Source organism: Lagenorhynchus albirostris, chromosome 2 (genome assembly GCF_949774975.1).
Source record: "Lagenorhynchus albirostris chromosome 2, mLagAlb1.1, whole genome shotgun sequence".
In the NCBI taxonomy this organism is placed as follows: Eukaryota; Metazoa; Chordata; class Mammalia; order Artiodactyla; family Delphinidae; genus Lagenorhynchus; species Lagenorhynchus albirostris.
The window spans coordinates 72,866,877-72,880,325 of NC_083096.1; the positions used below are offsets into that span (position 1 = coordinate 72,866,877).

Below are 13,449 nucleotides of genomic sequence, written 5' to 3' on the forward strand. Positions count from 1 at the left end.
GGACAAATTGCTCTTTCGCCCCCTAACTGACGTTTTCCCTCCTAAACCCAACATGATGCTGAGTGCTGACCTTGGGAGCTTACGGTCTAGTTGGGCATCAGAATTAATACACGATTCGTTCTTGATGAAGTGTAGGGGTGCGGACAAGAACTGTACGGATCCCCTGGAGCTTTAGAAGGCCTCGGGCAGGGGTAACTGAGAGGCTAGACGTTACTGGAGAGCGCCTGCTGTGTGCTCAGTGTTGGGAATTCAAAGAGCTGCTCCCTGCAGAAGCCCAGCCAGCCACCAAGAGGCTGAGCAGCAGCGCAGGTGGTCAGAGGCAGAGAGAGGACTGTTGAGGGCCACGGAGCCCCGCAGAGAGGCAGCGCTGGCAGGGACAGCAGGGCTCTGTCCAGGCAACAGAAAGCGGAGTCGGGGTGGAGAGGATGTGACCAGAGGTGAAGAAGGGACGCTCCCCGAAGAGCGGATGTCAGCTCCCCAGAAGCCGGCCCTGGGCTCTTGGGGCACGGTCGGGTCATCTCAGTGGAGGCTGCGCTGAGGAAGAGTCGGGTCCCCCAGCTCTCCTGACCCCTCTGGCCCCCGCACTGCCTGGGTGGCTCTGGTTTCAGGCGGCTGACAGCAGCAGGCAGTGTCATTAGGGTTCGTGTTTAGTGCTTGGACTTTGCTACGTAGATGACAAGAGACTCGGCACCCTCTCTAAAGCAGCCTGACAACTCTACGTTTTCGTAAGCTGAGCCCTTGCCCCTCCTCCAAACCAGTCCAGACACGTGGGCCGGATGGAGCAGCAGAAGCAGCAGACCCAGGAGGGTGGAAGGGTGGAGCCCGTGCTCCATCCCTCTGCCCCACCCGCTCTTCCACTCAGCCTGCGCGTGTTGGTTACTATCCCAAGTCTTTCCCTTCTGCCTCTGAGAGCAGAGGCAGTGCAAACCCTCGTGTATCACATGTCCTCCAGGGAACGGGACGGCTGGCACGGGTAGTGACTCTGGTCTGGGCAACAAGAACTAGGTCCTGAGGAGGCAGGAGAGCAACACCCCTGGTCGGCCACCACCAGAGGGGCTGAGATCACCCCCAGCAGAACCATAAAGCCATTCGGCCATTTCTGGCCATGTCAACGCGCTGTTAACAGGCGCAAAGTCCAAATATTCCCAGTAGTTCTGGGACAAAGTTTTCAGACAACCTCAAGGAAAAAAGTACAGCAATAGACTTTGTTAAGGATCTGAGCTCTCCCGTGGGAAGGCCAACCCACACATGGAAAGGAGATGCTTCCGTGGCCCAGAATCTCTGGGAAGAAGGTGGGAGGGGGCTAGGTGGAGGAAGCCACAGCCGCCTCCTCTTTGTGCTTGGCTTTACTGACAGGGTCCCTTGGCAGCATCAGCTCTTGGATCGTGGTGTACGCAGGACATTGTGGGGAGAAGCAGTTTTTCTGAAGGAAGAAAAGGAAGGCTGATAGCTGACAAAAGCAATGAAGATTAAGCATCTGGGAGAAAAACATTTCCTGGGACAGGGTGGGTTAGGGGCTGGAGGACATGGAGAAAAGGCAAAGGAGTGTGACCGCCCATCTCACAGCAAGAGAGATGAAGGCTGTGTTGTGATAAAAAGAATAAGGGAAACTACAGGCCTGTCTTGGAAATAGGGAGACAAGCTGCCTGCAGCAGCTGCAGTCCCTGGGCACTCACCGCCAGGGACAGCCGCAGCAGCCCCACGGGGCCCCTGGACGCGCTCTTGGACTCGGAGAACTGTGCCTGGTACTGCACTGCGGTTAGGAAGGCCTCTAGCCCCACCTCTGTGATGCGGTTTCCTGGTGGAAGAAGCAGACGACGTGGCCTCCGGCACTGCCAACCTCCTTCTTGCCTACACCCTCACAGGACACCCTCTGCGACCCTCTTACTCCAAAACTAACCCCCTGCTCCCCCAGCTCCCCAGCTCACTTACCTAGGACTAAGTTCACTCCAGCTCTACTTCTCTGACGCCTCCTTTGTCTGACCTCCCTCACCCCCACCCCAAAGCCCCGTGCCAGAGGGCCTTCACCATCGTGATGCCCAACCACTGGAGAACCAGGTTCCGCTCCGTGGAGCCAGGGCGGGGGCACCCTTGTGACAGCATGGGGCCCAGCTAGCCTCGTGGCAGGAAGGTGGGGCGTGGGGCGGGGGGGGTTGGCAAACGTACGGAGAAGGTTGAGATGCAAAAGGACCCTGTTCCCAGGCATGAAAACTTTCCCATCTCGGTGCTCCACGGGCTCCAGGAGAGGGTTGACCATCTCAGTAGCTTCCCCAACCACCTGCTCAGGCAGAATACTGATTGCAGCAGAGGAGAGGGGAGCTGGTCAACAGGCCATTCATTCATTCATTCAACATACATGCTTTGAGGGCCGGCTACAGACCAGGCTTTGTCCCAGGTGCTGGGGATACAAAGATAAATAAGCCCATACCCTCAAGAAGCAGCTTTGCGCAGGGGAGCCAGAGAGTGAGAGAGCAATGCAGTATGCTGTCAGAGCTGACAGAGGGGGAAGCTCAGTACTCTGGGGGCACGGAGGGGGCACGGAGGAGGCACAGCTAGCGGGTCTCGGCAGGGGTCCTGGAGGAGGTGGCCTGCGAGCTGACATCTGAATAGTATGTGGTCCCTGTCAGATGAAGATCGGGGGGAAGTGGCAGCAGGTGCAAAGGCACGAAATAGTGTGTTGGCATTCACTTAAGTAATTCCTAACAGGGAGAGCAAGGAGGGCGGTGGACTGGAGGGAGATGACGCTAAAGGCAGGAGGAGAGGAAAATGCAACAGTCCTGGGGAGAGTCAGCAGCCTGGATCAGGCCTGGGGCAGGGACAGAAAACTGGCACTGAGGCAAGCCTCGCCCGCCTTCTCCACCCGACTTTCCTCTTTTGTAAGATCTTGTCCTGGGTGCCAGAGAAGACTCCCAGAAGTGGAGGCGCCGTTCCCTGCCAAGGTGGGGAGGTCTTTGGATGACAGAACACAGGCATACCCTCAGAGATATTGTGGGTTCGGTTCCAGACAGCCGCAGTAAAGCGAGTCATTCTTTTGGTTTCTCAGTACGTGTAAAAGTTATGTTTACACTATACTGCAGTCTAAGTGTGCAATAGCATTATGTCTAAAGAAACAGTGTATATACCTCAATCTTAAAATACTTAACTGCTAAAAAAATGCTAACCATCATCTGAGCCTTCGGGGAATCCTAGTAGTAACATCAAAGATCACTGATCACACATCACCATGACAAATATAATAATAATGAAAAAGCTTGAAATATTGAGAGAATTATCGAAATGTGACCCAGAGACACGAAGTGAGCAAATGCTCTTGGAAAAAAATGGCACCAACGGACTTGCTCGACGCAGGGTTGCCACAAACCTTCAGTTTGTATAAAAAAAAAAAAAAATCTGCAAAACACAATACAACAAGGTACGCCTGTGTAAGGACAGATAGCCCTCGGGTTAGGCTTAGGGTTAGCTGACTCCACTGCGGAGGGGTGGGAGCTATGGAGTCAGCAGTCCAGGAAGGTTTCCAAAGCAAGGAACAAGTTGGTCCAAGTTTAAATAGAAAAGGGAGGTTCCAGGGGCGAAGGAGAGAGGGTCTCAAGTAGCTGTGCACAGGGTGGGGGTAGTACCACGACTAGGAAGACACCCTGCCCTCCTGGGGAGCTGCTGGCAGGGGCAAAGGAGAATGTGCTTCGTTCCCTGTGCAACTGTACGAGCAACCGTGGGCGTGGTGGTGAGGAACAAATGGCCTTTCGGGAAGCAGACTGAGTTGAGGCAGAGGATCAAAAGTGTGGGCTCCTAATAAGCAAGTAAAGGTAGAAGGGGACGGGGCACTGAGCTCTGCTACCCCTGCAAGCCCAGGTTGGATTAGGGAGGGGGCCAGGACTGAGGGCACAATGTGAGTTGAAGTGGCTGCTGCCACAGTACAGGGCCGGAGACTCCATGCCAGGAAGGCTGGGGGACTGGACCCCAGGGACGTGTCCCCCACCCCGCTTCTCCTGCAGCCTACCTCCGACTCCAGGAGGATGCTGCGCTTCTCTTTGCTCACAGTCTTGGTCCCTTTTCCCTTGCTTAGTTTCTGCTCAGGGATGGTTACCTCTGGAGTGGGAAGAGGAGCCAGAATGCACAGTGCAGACCTCTGATATGACTCAGTTTCCCCAGAGAGAATGGACTGCGGCGAGGAAGGGGACTCCTCAAACTTTGGGTTTGGGTACAACAGAAATAGAGCTGAAGGGGGGACCCCCAGCTAGGTAGGCGGGTTTCTTCTCCGAGGGCAGGGCCACAGGGGTCCAGCCCAGGAGAAACGGTGTGGAGTGCCATGGATGGGGCCGGTTGGGGCTTCCGACTCAAGGTGAGAAGACTAGCTCAGCGCAGGCCTCCCGCATCCCGCCCCGTGCTCCTCCTTCCTCCACACCAAGTGGGCGCCGCAGAGGGGTGCTAGCACTTACTCCCCTTGCCTGTCTTTGTGGAGTCTTCTTTCTTAGGGGTTCCTTGTGTGGGTGACTGCCCAGACCCTGACTTCTCCTCTTTCTTCACCACTTCCTGTGGGGGATGTAAGAAGAGAGATGAGAGTCCTACCTCCCTGGCAGATGGGGAACAGGTGTGGGAGGGGCCAGAGGTGGACTTTCAAAGGCCTTCCTCCCTCCGCTCCACCCTGTTCCTGCAGCGCCCAGGGCTCTGCTGCCCACAGCACACCTACCCCGGACTTCTCCTTTTTCTTGCCCAGACCCTTAGGGGTCTTCGTTGTCTGCATCTTGTCTTTCTCCACCATTGCAAAACTGCTGACCCTCATCAGCTGATTCTTCTCACGCTCTGTTTTGGAGTCCCCATGTCTGAGAGGTGGAAGGCTGTGCTCACAAATGGGCGAGGATGGAGGAGGAAGAGTCCGGCGCCCCTTCCCCAGTGAGGAGTGAGGGGAAGCCTCATGCCTGGGTGGCAGTCAGACTGGCAGCACCCCTACCCCAAACTCCCTGCCTAAATGCTAACATAATTTGTTTGGGACCCTTCTGGTGCAGGTGCTGTTGGGAAGAAACGGCAGAGGGACCCAGGGATGAGCTGGGGGTGGGGGGAGGTGGCATTCAGACTCATACTGAGGAGAAAACAGTAGCTGACATATTTTTAACTAAGTGCCAGGCACTGTTCCAGGTGTATTAGATGAATTAGCTCATTTAATCCTGTCAACAATCCTATGAGCTAGGTACAGTTATCCCCATTTTACAGATGAGGAAACTGAGGCCCGAGAGGTTAAGTCACACGCCTAAGGTACCAAGCTGTTTTGTGGAAGGGCCAGATTCCAAGTCCCTGCGGTCTAAATCTAGTCCTCTTAACCAATACACTCTACCATCTGCGGAGTGGTTCTGCAGTAAGAACCCAAACGTTTGTTATATCTGTGCAGAGGTCGGAGAGCAAAAAGGTCACGACAGAGGGAGAGAGGACGGGTTAAGACTCGGCCAGCTAGCTGAAAGCAGCCGACCTGGGCAGCGGTTCCAAGGGCTCAGGTCTCAGGCTCCGAGCGCTCCTCACCGATCGCAAGCGCTCCTGCGAACCTTTCTCCAGCAGGAGACGCCGGCGCTCCACCACCTCGGTGTGCGTCAGCTCGAAGGGGCGCAGGACCTGGGGCGGGGCGGCACCTCGCGCTCAGCCGCCCGGGGAGCGGGAGGATGTGGGGGTCGCTCCCCGGCCCCGCTCAGCCCGCACACCCACCTCGGCCAGCTTCAGGGCGCCCTTGTCCTGAATGCGGTTGTGGGCCAGGGACAGCCAGAGCAGGGAGCGGTTGAGCCGGAGGCCCTGCGGGGGTCAGGGAGGGGCAGTGAGCTGGCTGGCCCCGGGCCGCCACAGCTCGCGCGGGGGCCCCTGCCGGCCTCGCACGCACGTCCGCGATGTAGCCCGCGCCCTCGTCACCGATGTGGTTGAAGCCCAGGTTGAGGGAGACCAGGGTCCGGTTGCAGCTGTGCAGCGTGGACAGAGCCTGGCCTAGGAGCTGCGCGCCGTGGTCGTCGATGTTGTTGTTCCGCAGAGACAAGTGCGCGATCCTGGGCAGCAGGAGGGAGAACGCGGGTCACAGGAAACACGGGGTCCTGGGCATTCCCCGGAACCTCGGAAAACGGGGGCATGAGGAGGGCCATTCGGTCTGAGGGTGGAGAGGCAGGAATTGAGGGTGCTTGGAGAGGGAACAAAGGGTGACTTGGAATGGGGGGCAGGCCCAGAGAAAGGGGGTGAGGGAAAGGAGTCTCACGTGCTGTCCACTGCCATGAGCTTGTGATAGGACTGCTCCGGCAGCGGGTTCCCCTCCAGAGACACCTTCCTGAGGGTGGGGGAGATCTGAGACCCAGGAGGCACCACTGAGGCCAGATGAGGGAAGGGGACAAAGAGGAAGGGTGGGGCTCTGGGAAGCAGCTTGGAAACAGAGGCAAAGGATGCACACACACACCCCCGCCCCGCCCAACTCCCTGATACAGGAAATTATGTGACAGTTCTCCAGACTAGAAATCCAGAAGTGTGCCGTGTGAAGGGGTTACCCCCCAGAGTTAGTGAGGTGTGGTAAGGGGGCCTCTGAGATGACCCCAGTGATCCCCACTTCCTGGTATCCGTGCCCCAATGCAATCCTCTCCCCTTGAGTGTGGCTGGACCTAGTGACTCACTTCTAATCAATGGCATATGGCAAAAGCGATGGACTGTCACTTCCAAGTTTAGGTTACAAAAAGGCTGTGGCTTCCAACCCGGGTGCTCTCTGGCACCAGCTGCCAAGTGGTGAGGGCACCCAGATGACCTGTGGAAAGGCTCCCGAGTGGAGGCGCTGTGGCCAATCAGCTGCCACATAAGTGAGCCTGGCGGCAGATGCTCCAGCCCTAGTCAAGATGACTGCAGCCCCGGCCAACAGCCTTACCGCAACCTCACCAAGACGCTGACCCAGAGGTGCCAGCTAACCTACACCCGGATTTATCTCACAGAAACTGTGAGATAATAAATGTCTGTTGTTTTAAGCCACTACGTTTTGAAGTAACTTGTTACACAGCAATAGGTACCCAATGCATGACCCCTTCACAAGGCAGTGGCTTCTCCAACAGTACTGAGAAAATGGAGGTGTTTTTCCAAGTCACAAGAAAAAATGAAACTAATGGCTGGAAAATTCTCTATTAAAAAATGTTTCTCTCGGGACTTCCCTGGTGGCACAGTGGTTAAGAATCTGCCTGCCAGTGCAGGGGACATGGGTTCAAGCCCTGGTCCGGGAAGGTCCCACATGCCACGAAGCAACTAAGCCCGTGCACCACAACTACTGAGCCCGCATGCCACAACTACTGGAGCCCATGTGCCTAGAGCCCATGCTCTGCAACAAGAGAAGCCACAGCAATGAGAAGCCCGCGTGCAGCAATGAAGACCCAATGCAGCCAAAAATTAATTAATTAATTTTAAAAAAGTTTCTCTCATGATATTTGCCCAACCTTTCAGCCTGGCTCATCTAGCATCTAAATTTGATTGCATTTATTTTTAATTATATTTATCATGTTGATCTGACTTATTTTTACATATTAAGATGAATTCTATAGTTATCCTCCTGCTGGCTAAATTGTTTCTAATTCCCATGACGGAATACAATATGTGTTTTGTGGTGTTCAAGACAAAGTGCATCCAAGGACCTCCAGCTGAAGGAGACAAAATCCCTGCCCTCAAGAAGCATCCATCCCATCTACAGGAGGAAGACAAGTGAGGAGGCAAGCCAGTGACGGTGGGTTCTGTGAAGCAGGAGAAGTCAAGGGTGCTGGGGGAGCTTCAACAAAGGGCAGCCAAATCAGCTGTGTCCTTTATACAGCAACCACCCCTGTGGTTATACTGCTCCACACCTTGCTCTGGCTCCCTCCTATACAAGAATGCCCTTTCCCAGTTCCCTGCCGGGCCCCCTCCTATTCCTCTTTCAAGGCTCAGCTTGGCACCACCTCCTCCAGGCAGCCTTCCATGTCTCTCATGAACCATTCTTCCACCACTACAGTCCCCACAGTGCCCTGCAGTATCCACTCCTATGCCCTTCTCCCTCCCTCACTGGACTGCCAGTTCCTGTAGGATAAGAACCAGTCCCTAGTACAGTGTCAGACACCAGGCAGTGAGGAACCTCCAGGGAGAGAGCGGGTAGTGGTGGGACTGATGGAGAGGAGAGGCGATAAGGCCCCAAAGGTAGGCTCTTTAGGCACCAGAGTTGGCAGAAAAGGGGACCCCACTGCTTGTCAGATGGGACCTTCAAAACCCAACAGACAGTAGCAGCACCCTCTTTCCACAGGGATGCCAGCCCAGGCCACAGGAGCTGGAACTTGTCACCCCCGTCCCCAAACTGCTCACTTCTGACCACCCAGCCAGCCAGGCTACCCAGGTAGCCTCCCCCGTGCCTATTCCCCTCTGCTCACCTGAGCGTGGATGAGCAGAGAGGCAGGAGGGTGATAAAGGTGGTCAGGGTCTTATCAGTCAGCCCCACCTTCCAGAAGCTGGAGATGGTGGGAAGCACAGAAACACAGCTGGAGCACCACCTCCTTCCCACCTTGTCCTCTCCAGCCACCCTGACACCCCAGCCACACCCTTCCTTATCACCTTCCGTACAGTCCCCAGGGCCTTCCGTGCCCCTTCAGTTCTTTCTCCCAGACCACTGGTGGCCCGTCTCCAACACTGGCCTACTGCCCCTCCCCCAACCCCATGTCCCCTCACTTGATGGCCTGAAGCTGGCTGAGGGAGGGCAGACACTTAGAGAAGATACCCAGGATACGCTCCTCAACCTTCCAACCTGCGGAAGGGAAAGGAAGAAGGCGCCTCAGGCCCGGAGAGGTGCGGTGGTGGACGGCTGGTGAGAGGGACTGGTGGGGGGGGCGGACCTCACCGCGGATGTAGATTTCCTTCACGGACTTGTCCTCAGGCTCCAGCTCCACCTGGATGGTGGGCCGGAAGAACACGTATTTGCTCTCCAGGCTGTTGAAGCTGCAGGACCCGGACAGCGGCTGTTCGTCTAGAAGGCAGGGGTGCGAGGAGCCGGGGAAGGAGGGAGGGGGCAGAGTCACCGCCCCCGGGCCCCACGCCCCGGCCGGCCTACGGGAGCCGGAGAGGCCGGGACGGCTCCCACGGAGCCGCGGGATTGGAGGACTCCGCCAGACCGCATCTGCGAGGGTTTGGAAAGGACGACGGAAGGCCGCCCCCACCTCCCCACCAGCCCCCTTGAATCCACCCTGCTCACTCACACACACATTGCCCTGCGTCCCCGCCATTCGGCCCGCCGTGCGATGGGGAATGGACGCGGTAGGCCTGGCAGACACCCCGGCGTCTCCACTGTCACTCACCTACGGTGGGCTTTTCCGACGTAGAGGCGGAGGGGACGAAGGTCGGGTGCGGGCGGGGCCGGGTGACCACTTTGGGGAAGTCCGTGTAGCCCGACCGCGTGCAGAGCTCAGCGAAGTCCACCTCGAGGACGCCGGTGCACTGGTACTCCTCTGTGGGGGCGGGGACGAGAGCGGGAGGGGAAGCGTAGCGCCGCGCCGCGCCCGCCGCCTGTAGCCCAAGGCTGCCAACAGAGGGCAGCAGAGACCAGAGGACGTCCCACCCAGCCCTGCGCCCCCGCCCGCCAGGGATCGGCGCACTGCGCCGCGTTCCCACGCTCGTCCGCGCGGGGTTTCGGGCTTCTGGGCGGGCAGCGGCCTTTCCATCGAGGCAGACGTCCTCTCAGCCATTTTTAACATGTAAGATGCGTTGTAGAGACCGACACTGAAAACACTTGAGAGGAAACAGTGGGAAATCAAGACCTAGGAGGAAGGGGACTAAAGGGCGTGGAATGTAGACAATGAGGGCGCCTCTTTTATGTGCCGGCTCGCCCACCCACCCCGTGGGTCAAGGCCGCTTCCACTCCCGCTCTCCGCTCCCTGGGGGGCCTCCTCCTCCCCAGCCCAGCCTCCTCCCACGTTCCTTCCTTGCGGGGACTGCCCAGGGTCACACGGAGAAAGAAGGCCCAGGCCTGATGTGAGCAAAGAAAGGAAAGCAGAAGGACCTCTCCACCTGCCCCCGCTCCCACCCCCATCCCCACGCCCGCACTCGGGTAGACCGAGGCCCAGCAGGGTGGTAGGCTTTTATTTATTTAGCAAACATTGATATAGCACTTACTCCTGTCCCACACGGTTCTATATATGCTTTGGAAATCTTAACTCATTCAAGAGTTTTATTAATTTAGACAGATGCCCACCACTTCCCATCGTGAGGGCTACGCAAACCTGAGGTGCCTGAGTCCCCAAAGACCCCTGCTCTTTCCTGCTCCCGCATGGGCATCCCAACAAGAAGTGGTTCCTTGAGACGGGAAGGGGTGTCCCTGGCAAAGGCGAGAAACCGGAGGCAGAAGGGTGGGCTTGGTGCCAGCCTGCTCTTCCAAGTGCAGGACAGCCTGGAGCCCCACAGGCAGCAGGCGCTGCAGGGACTGTGCCCCGGACAGAACCCCTGCAGCCAACAGCAGGGAGCCTGCCCAGAGGGTGCAAGGGGGCTGGCAGGACGTGTGCTCAGCACTGTGGGGCAAGATGCAGAGAGGTTTGAGGGTTCTCGTGGCAAAAGGGTGAGAGACACAGGCACCCGAGAGACATTAGCTGAATGGACAAGGCTGATGAGAGGAGGCATTGGGAGGCTAGGGGAGCCCCTTGTACAGCTGACTCCTGCACACTGCCTGCTTTCCCGGACTCTCCCCTCTGCTGGGAGGGTCCTTCCCTGCTTCACTCACACCATCTTTCCCCAAACAGAGGTTCTCAAACTTTAACATCTTTCTGTAAGAATCAGTAGGAAAGCCTGTTAAAGCAGTTTGCTGGGCCCCATCCCCCCAAATTCTGATTCCATAGGCTGGGTAGAGTCTGTGAATTTGCATTTCTAACCAGCTCACAGATGATGCCAAAGATGGTCCAGGGAGAACCGCTGCTCTAGACCAGCACTGCCCGACAGGACATACTGGGACGATGGAAGTGTTCCACCTCTGGGCTGTAGCTAGCAGTGACCTAGTGGGCAGCACAGCTCCGAAAGGGCCTTGCTCCTGCTCTCCTCCCCTCCCACACTCCCTCCTCACACTCGCTATGACCTTGCCTCGTAGCTCCTTGAGAAATAGAAGCCACCAGATGCGATGTCCTCTCAATCTATCAACGTTCCTACAACTGCCTTCACTCGCTACCCCATTTGAGCCCTGCCACAACACACGATAACGGCTGCTAAAGCCGCTGTGACCGTGTGGCCCTGTCCTGTTATCACTCCCTTTCTCTCCGACCCCTCTGGCTCCCCCTGCCTGGGGGAGCTCCTTCTCCTCTAAGATCACTGAGTCTGAGTCCTGAGCCCTTTCCTGTCTCCGGTTCCACTCCCCCCTCCCCAGGGGAATCTCTTTCATTCCCGGGGCTTAAATGCACCCAAACATCAGCAGCTCCCCAATTCACATCTCCAGCCCTGACATCTTCTCACCGCTCCACACGCTTCCATGCAGCTGCTCAGCCGACATCACCCCTTGGAGATCTCTTACATGCTCTTCCTTCAGGCCTGCCTGTCTCCATGAATGGCACCTTAACCCACCCCGTGCCCAGTACAGAAACATGGAATCATTCTTGCTACCTTCCCCACTTTCCACCCCATCCACTACTTCACCAACTCTTTTCTGCCTCAGAAGTACTGTTCCAAGGAGCCTAACCCATCTCCCTCACTACCCGAGTCCACAACTACCACTGTCCCTCACCTGGGCTATTGAAATGCCTCGTAACTCAGCTGCCTACCTTCATTCTCTCCCTCTGCCACTCCATTTTCCACACAGCAGCCAGAGTGGTGTGAGTGTGTGTGTATGTGTGTGTGTGTGTGTGTGTGTGTGTGTGTGTGTGTTAATGTAACTAGGTTCATATCTGTAGGAGATTCTATCCTGTCTTGTCTCTCCTTCTGGAAGATGCTCTTTCTCCAGCTCCCATAGCTTCCTCCGCCCGCCCAGCCACCAGCACTGACAAGGAGATGGCACCTGACCAATGTCTGACAATCAGAGTCTTTTCCCAAGTTGTTTTTCCTTGAGTCCAGAGACAGCAAGTTCCTGTCCCTCTTTGAAGGCAAAACTGGTAGATTTGAATCAAGAAGCCTTCCAATCAATTCCCCTTTGTGGATAATTCATTTGGGTTGGGGTTCTATCACTTGCAACATAAAGAGCCACGCTCATACGCGTACTTTTCCAATGGTTTTCTTTTCCTAGAGAATGTAAATTCCATTCCAGCTGGACTGTGTCCATCTCGTTCTCTTTCTATTGGACCTGACCACAGAGCAGGCATCCAGAAAGTAATTGTTGAATAAATGAATGAATATCTGTAAAACTAAACTCAGAGTCACCTCCCGGCAGCGCCCCTGTGTCTTTCCACCACTCCCTGGACCTTCTTCTCTGATACAAATTAGCACATCTTATTGTATTTGTCAGCATCCCAAACCAGAGTGTGGCTTCTTTAAAATCAATTCAAACATCTGCCAAGCTGAGTCTCAGGAACTGTGCTGGGACGAAAACTGTGATTCATATCCCAGGATGGAGCAGGGCGCTTTGGGTGGGTGCACAATGTACGTTTGTTGAGTGAACAAGTGAATTTGCAGTTTATAAAATACTTTCTCACCATCAACTCTACTGTGCCTCCCAGTAATAGGCAGGGCAGGACTCCATACTACAGAGAAGAAACGTGCCTAGTAACACGTGCACACCTCATAACGGTGACCACTTATAACACCCTTACCATGTGCCCGGAGCTAGTTACATTCACATATTGAACTTCAGCTGGTGGATCCCTTTTCCACACAGCGCTCCTCAGCGCCAGAAATTCTGTTATTATTTACTGGCTCGTCTGTCTCGCCCGCCATTGCCTGGCACAACGAAGACGCCCCATCCAATCTGGCTAACCCGAGCGACGAGTGGCTGTTGGGAGCGCGCGGAGAAGCCTAGAGGCCTGATCCCCCAACCCCGCCACCAGCGTACCAGGGTTTTTGGGTTCCTCCTCCCCCACCGGCGGCAGGACGGTCGTCGGCTTCTCCTTGGCCCCGCGGTCTCCTTTCCTGGTCACTGCACCGGATGACTTCTGGATCCCGGGACGCGGGGCCCTGGGTGAGGCCACTGGTGGTGCGCTCGCCTCGCCCGACATGCTGGTGCCGTCCGCAGCGACTCTGGGGACACTCACGGGGGCAAGGAGGCAGGACGGGATTCTGTGGGGCTCGCCCTGGAGGTGGCCGAATCAAGGGTCTCTATTCCGCGTCCACAGGCGGGAGCCGCCTGCCGCCGCGTCGCCTCAGCGTCCCTCTCCAAGACAACCGCGCGAGGTGGGCGGGCCCGAGGGCAAGGGGCAACCACAGAGCGCACGCGAGGCCGACAGGGGGCACCACAGAGTCATCAGGGGGCGGAAGGAGCCCGGAGGGCGGAGCCGCGGAACTAGGGCAGCCGAGAAGGGCGGGGCCAGGGCGGAGCCTGGG

The 13,449-nt window shown here is 56.6% G+C and overlaps 1 protein-coding gene across 1 annotated transcript; it reads right to left on the reverse strand.

Annotated features, from left to right (window-relative positions):
* Positions 1-867: 867 nt before the first annotated feature.
* LRRC71 (leucine rich repeat containing 71) lies at positions 868-13,424 on the reverse strand. Its single transcript, XM_060135831.1, has 15 exons — positions 12,962-13,424; positions 9,303-9,452; positions 8,849-8,974; positions 8,680-8,755; positions 8,385-8,462; positions 6,224-6,292; positions 5,861-6,020; positions 5,692-5,775; positions 5,462-5,601; positions 4,688-4,820; positions 4,437-4,530; positions 3,998-4,086; positions 2,167-2,278; positions 1,677-1,798; positions 868-1,423 (listed from the first exon to the last, which is right to left on the reverse strand). The coding sequence occupies exons 1-15, from the start codon at positions 13,122-13,124 to the stop codon at positions 1,304-1,306; spliced, it is 1,716 nt and encodes a 571-aa protein (XP_059991814.1). The 5' UTR covers positions 13,125-13,424; the 3' UTR covers positions 868-1,303.
* Positions 13,425-13,449: the final 25 nt, after the last annotated feature.

Coding starts and splice junctions, on each gene's coding strand:
- LRRC71 (XM_060135831.1), bottom strand. CDS start 13,124: ATGTCGGGCGAGGCGAGCGCACCACCAGTGGCCTCACCCAGGGCCCCG. Junction 4,821..5,461: donor CCCTTGGAACCGCTGCCCAG/GTCGGCTGCTTT, acceptor TCCACCTCTCAG/ACATGGGGACTCCAAAACAG. Junction 4,531..4,687: donor AGAAAAAGGAGAAGTCCGGG/GTAGGTGTGCTG, acceptor CATCCCCCACAG/GAAGTGGTGAAGAAAGAGGA.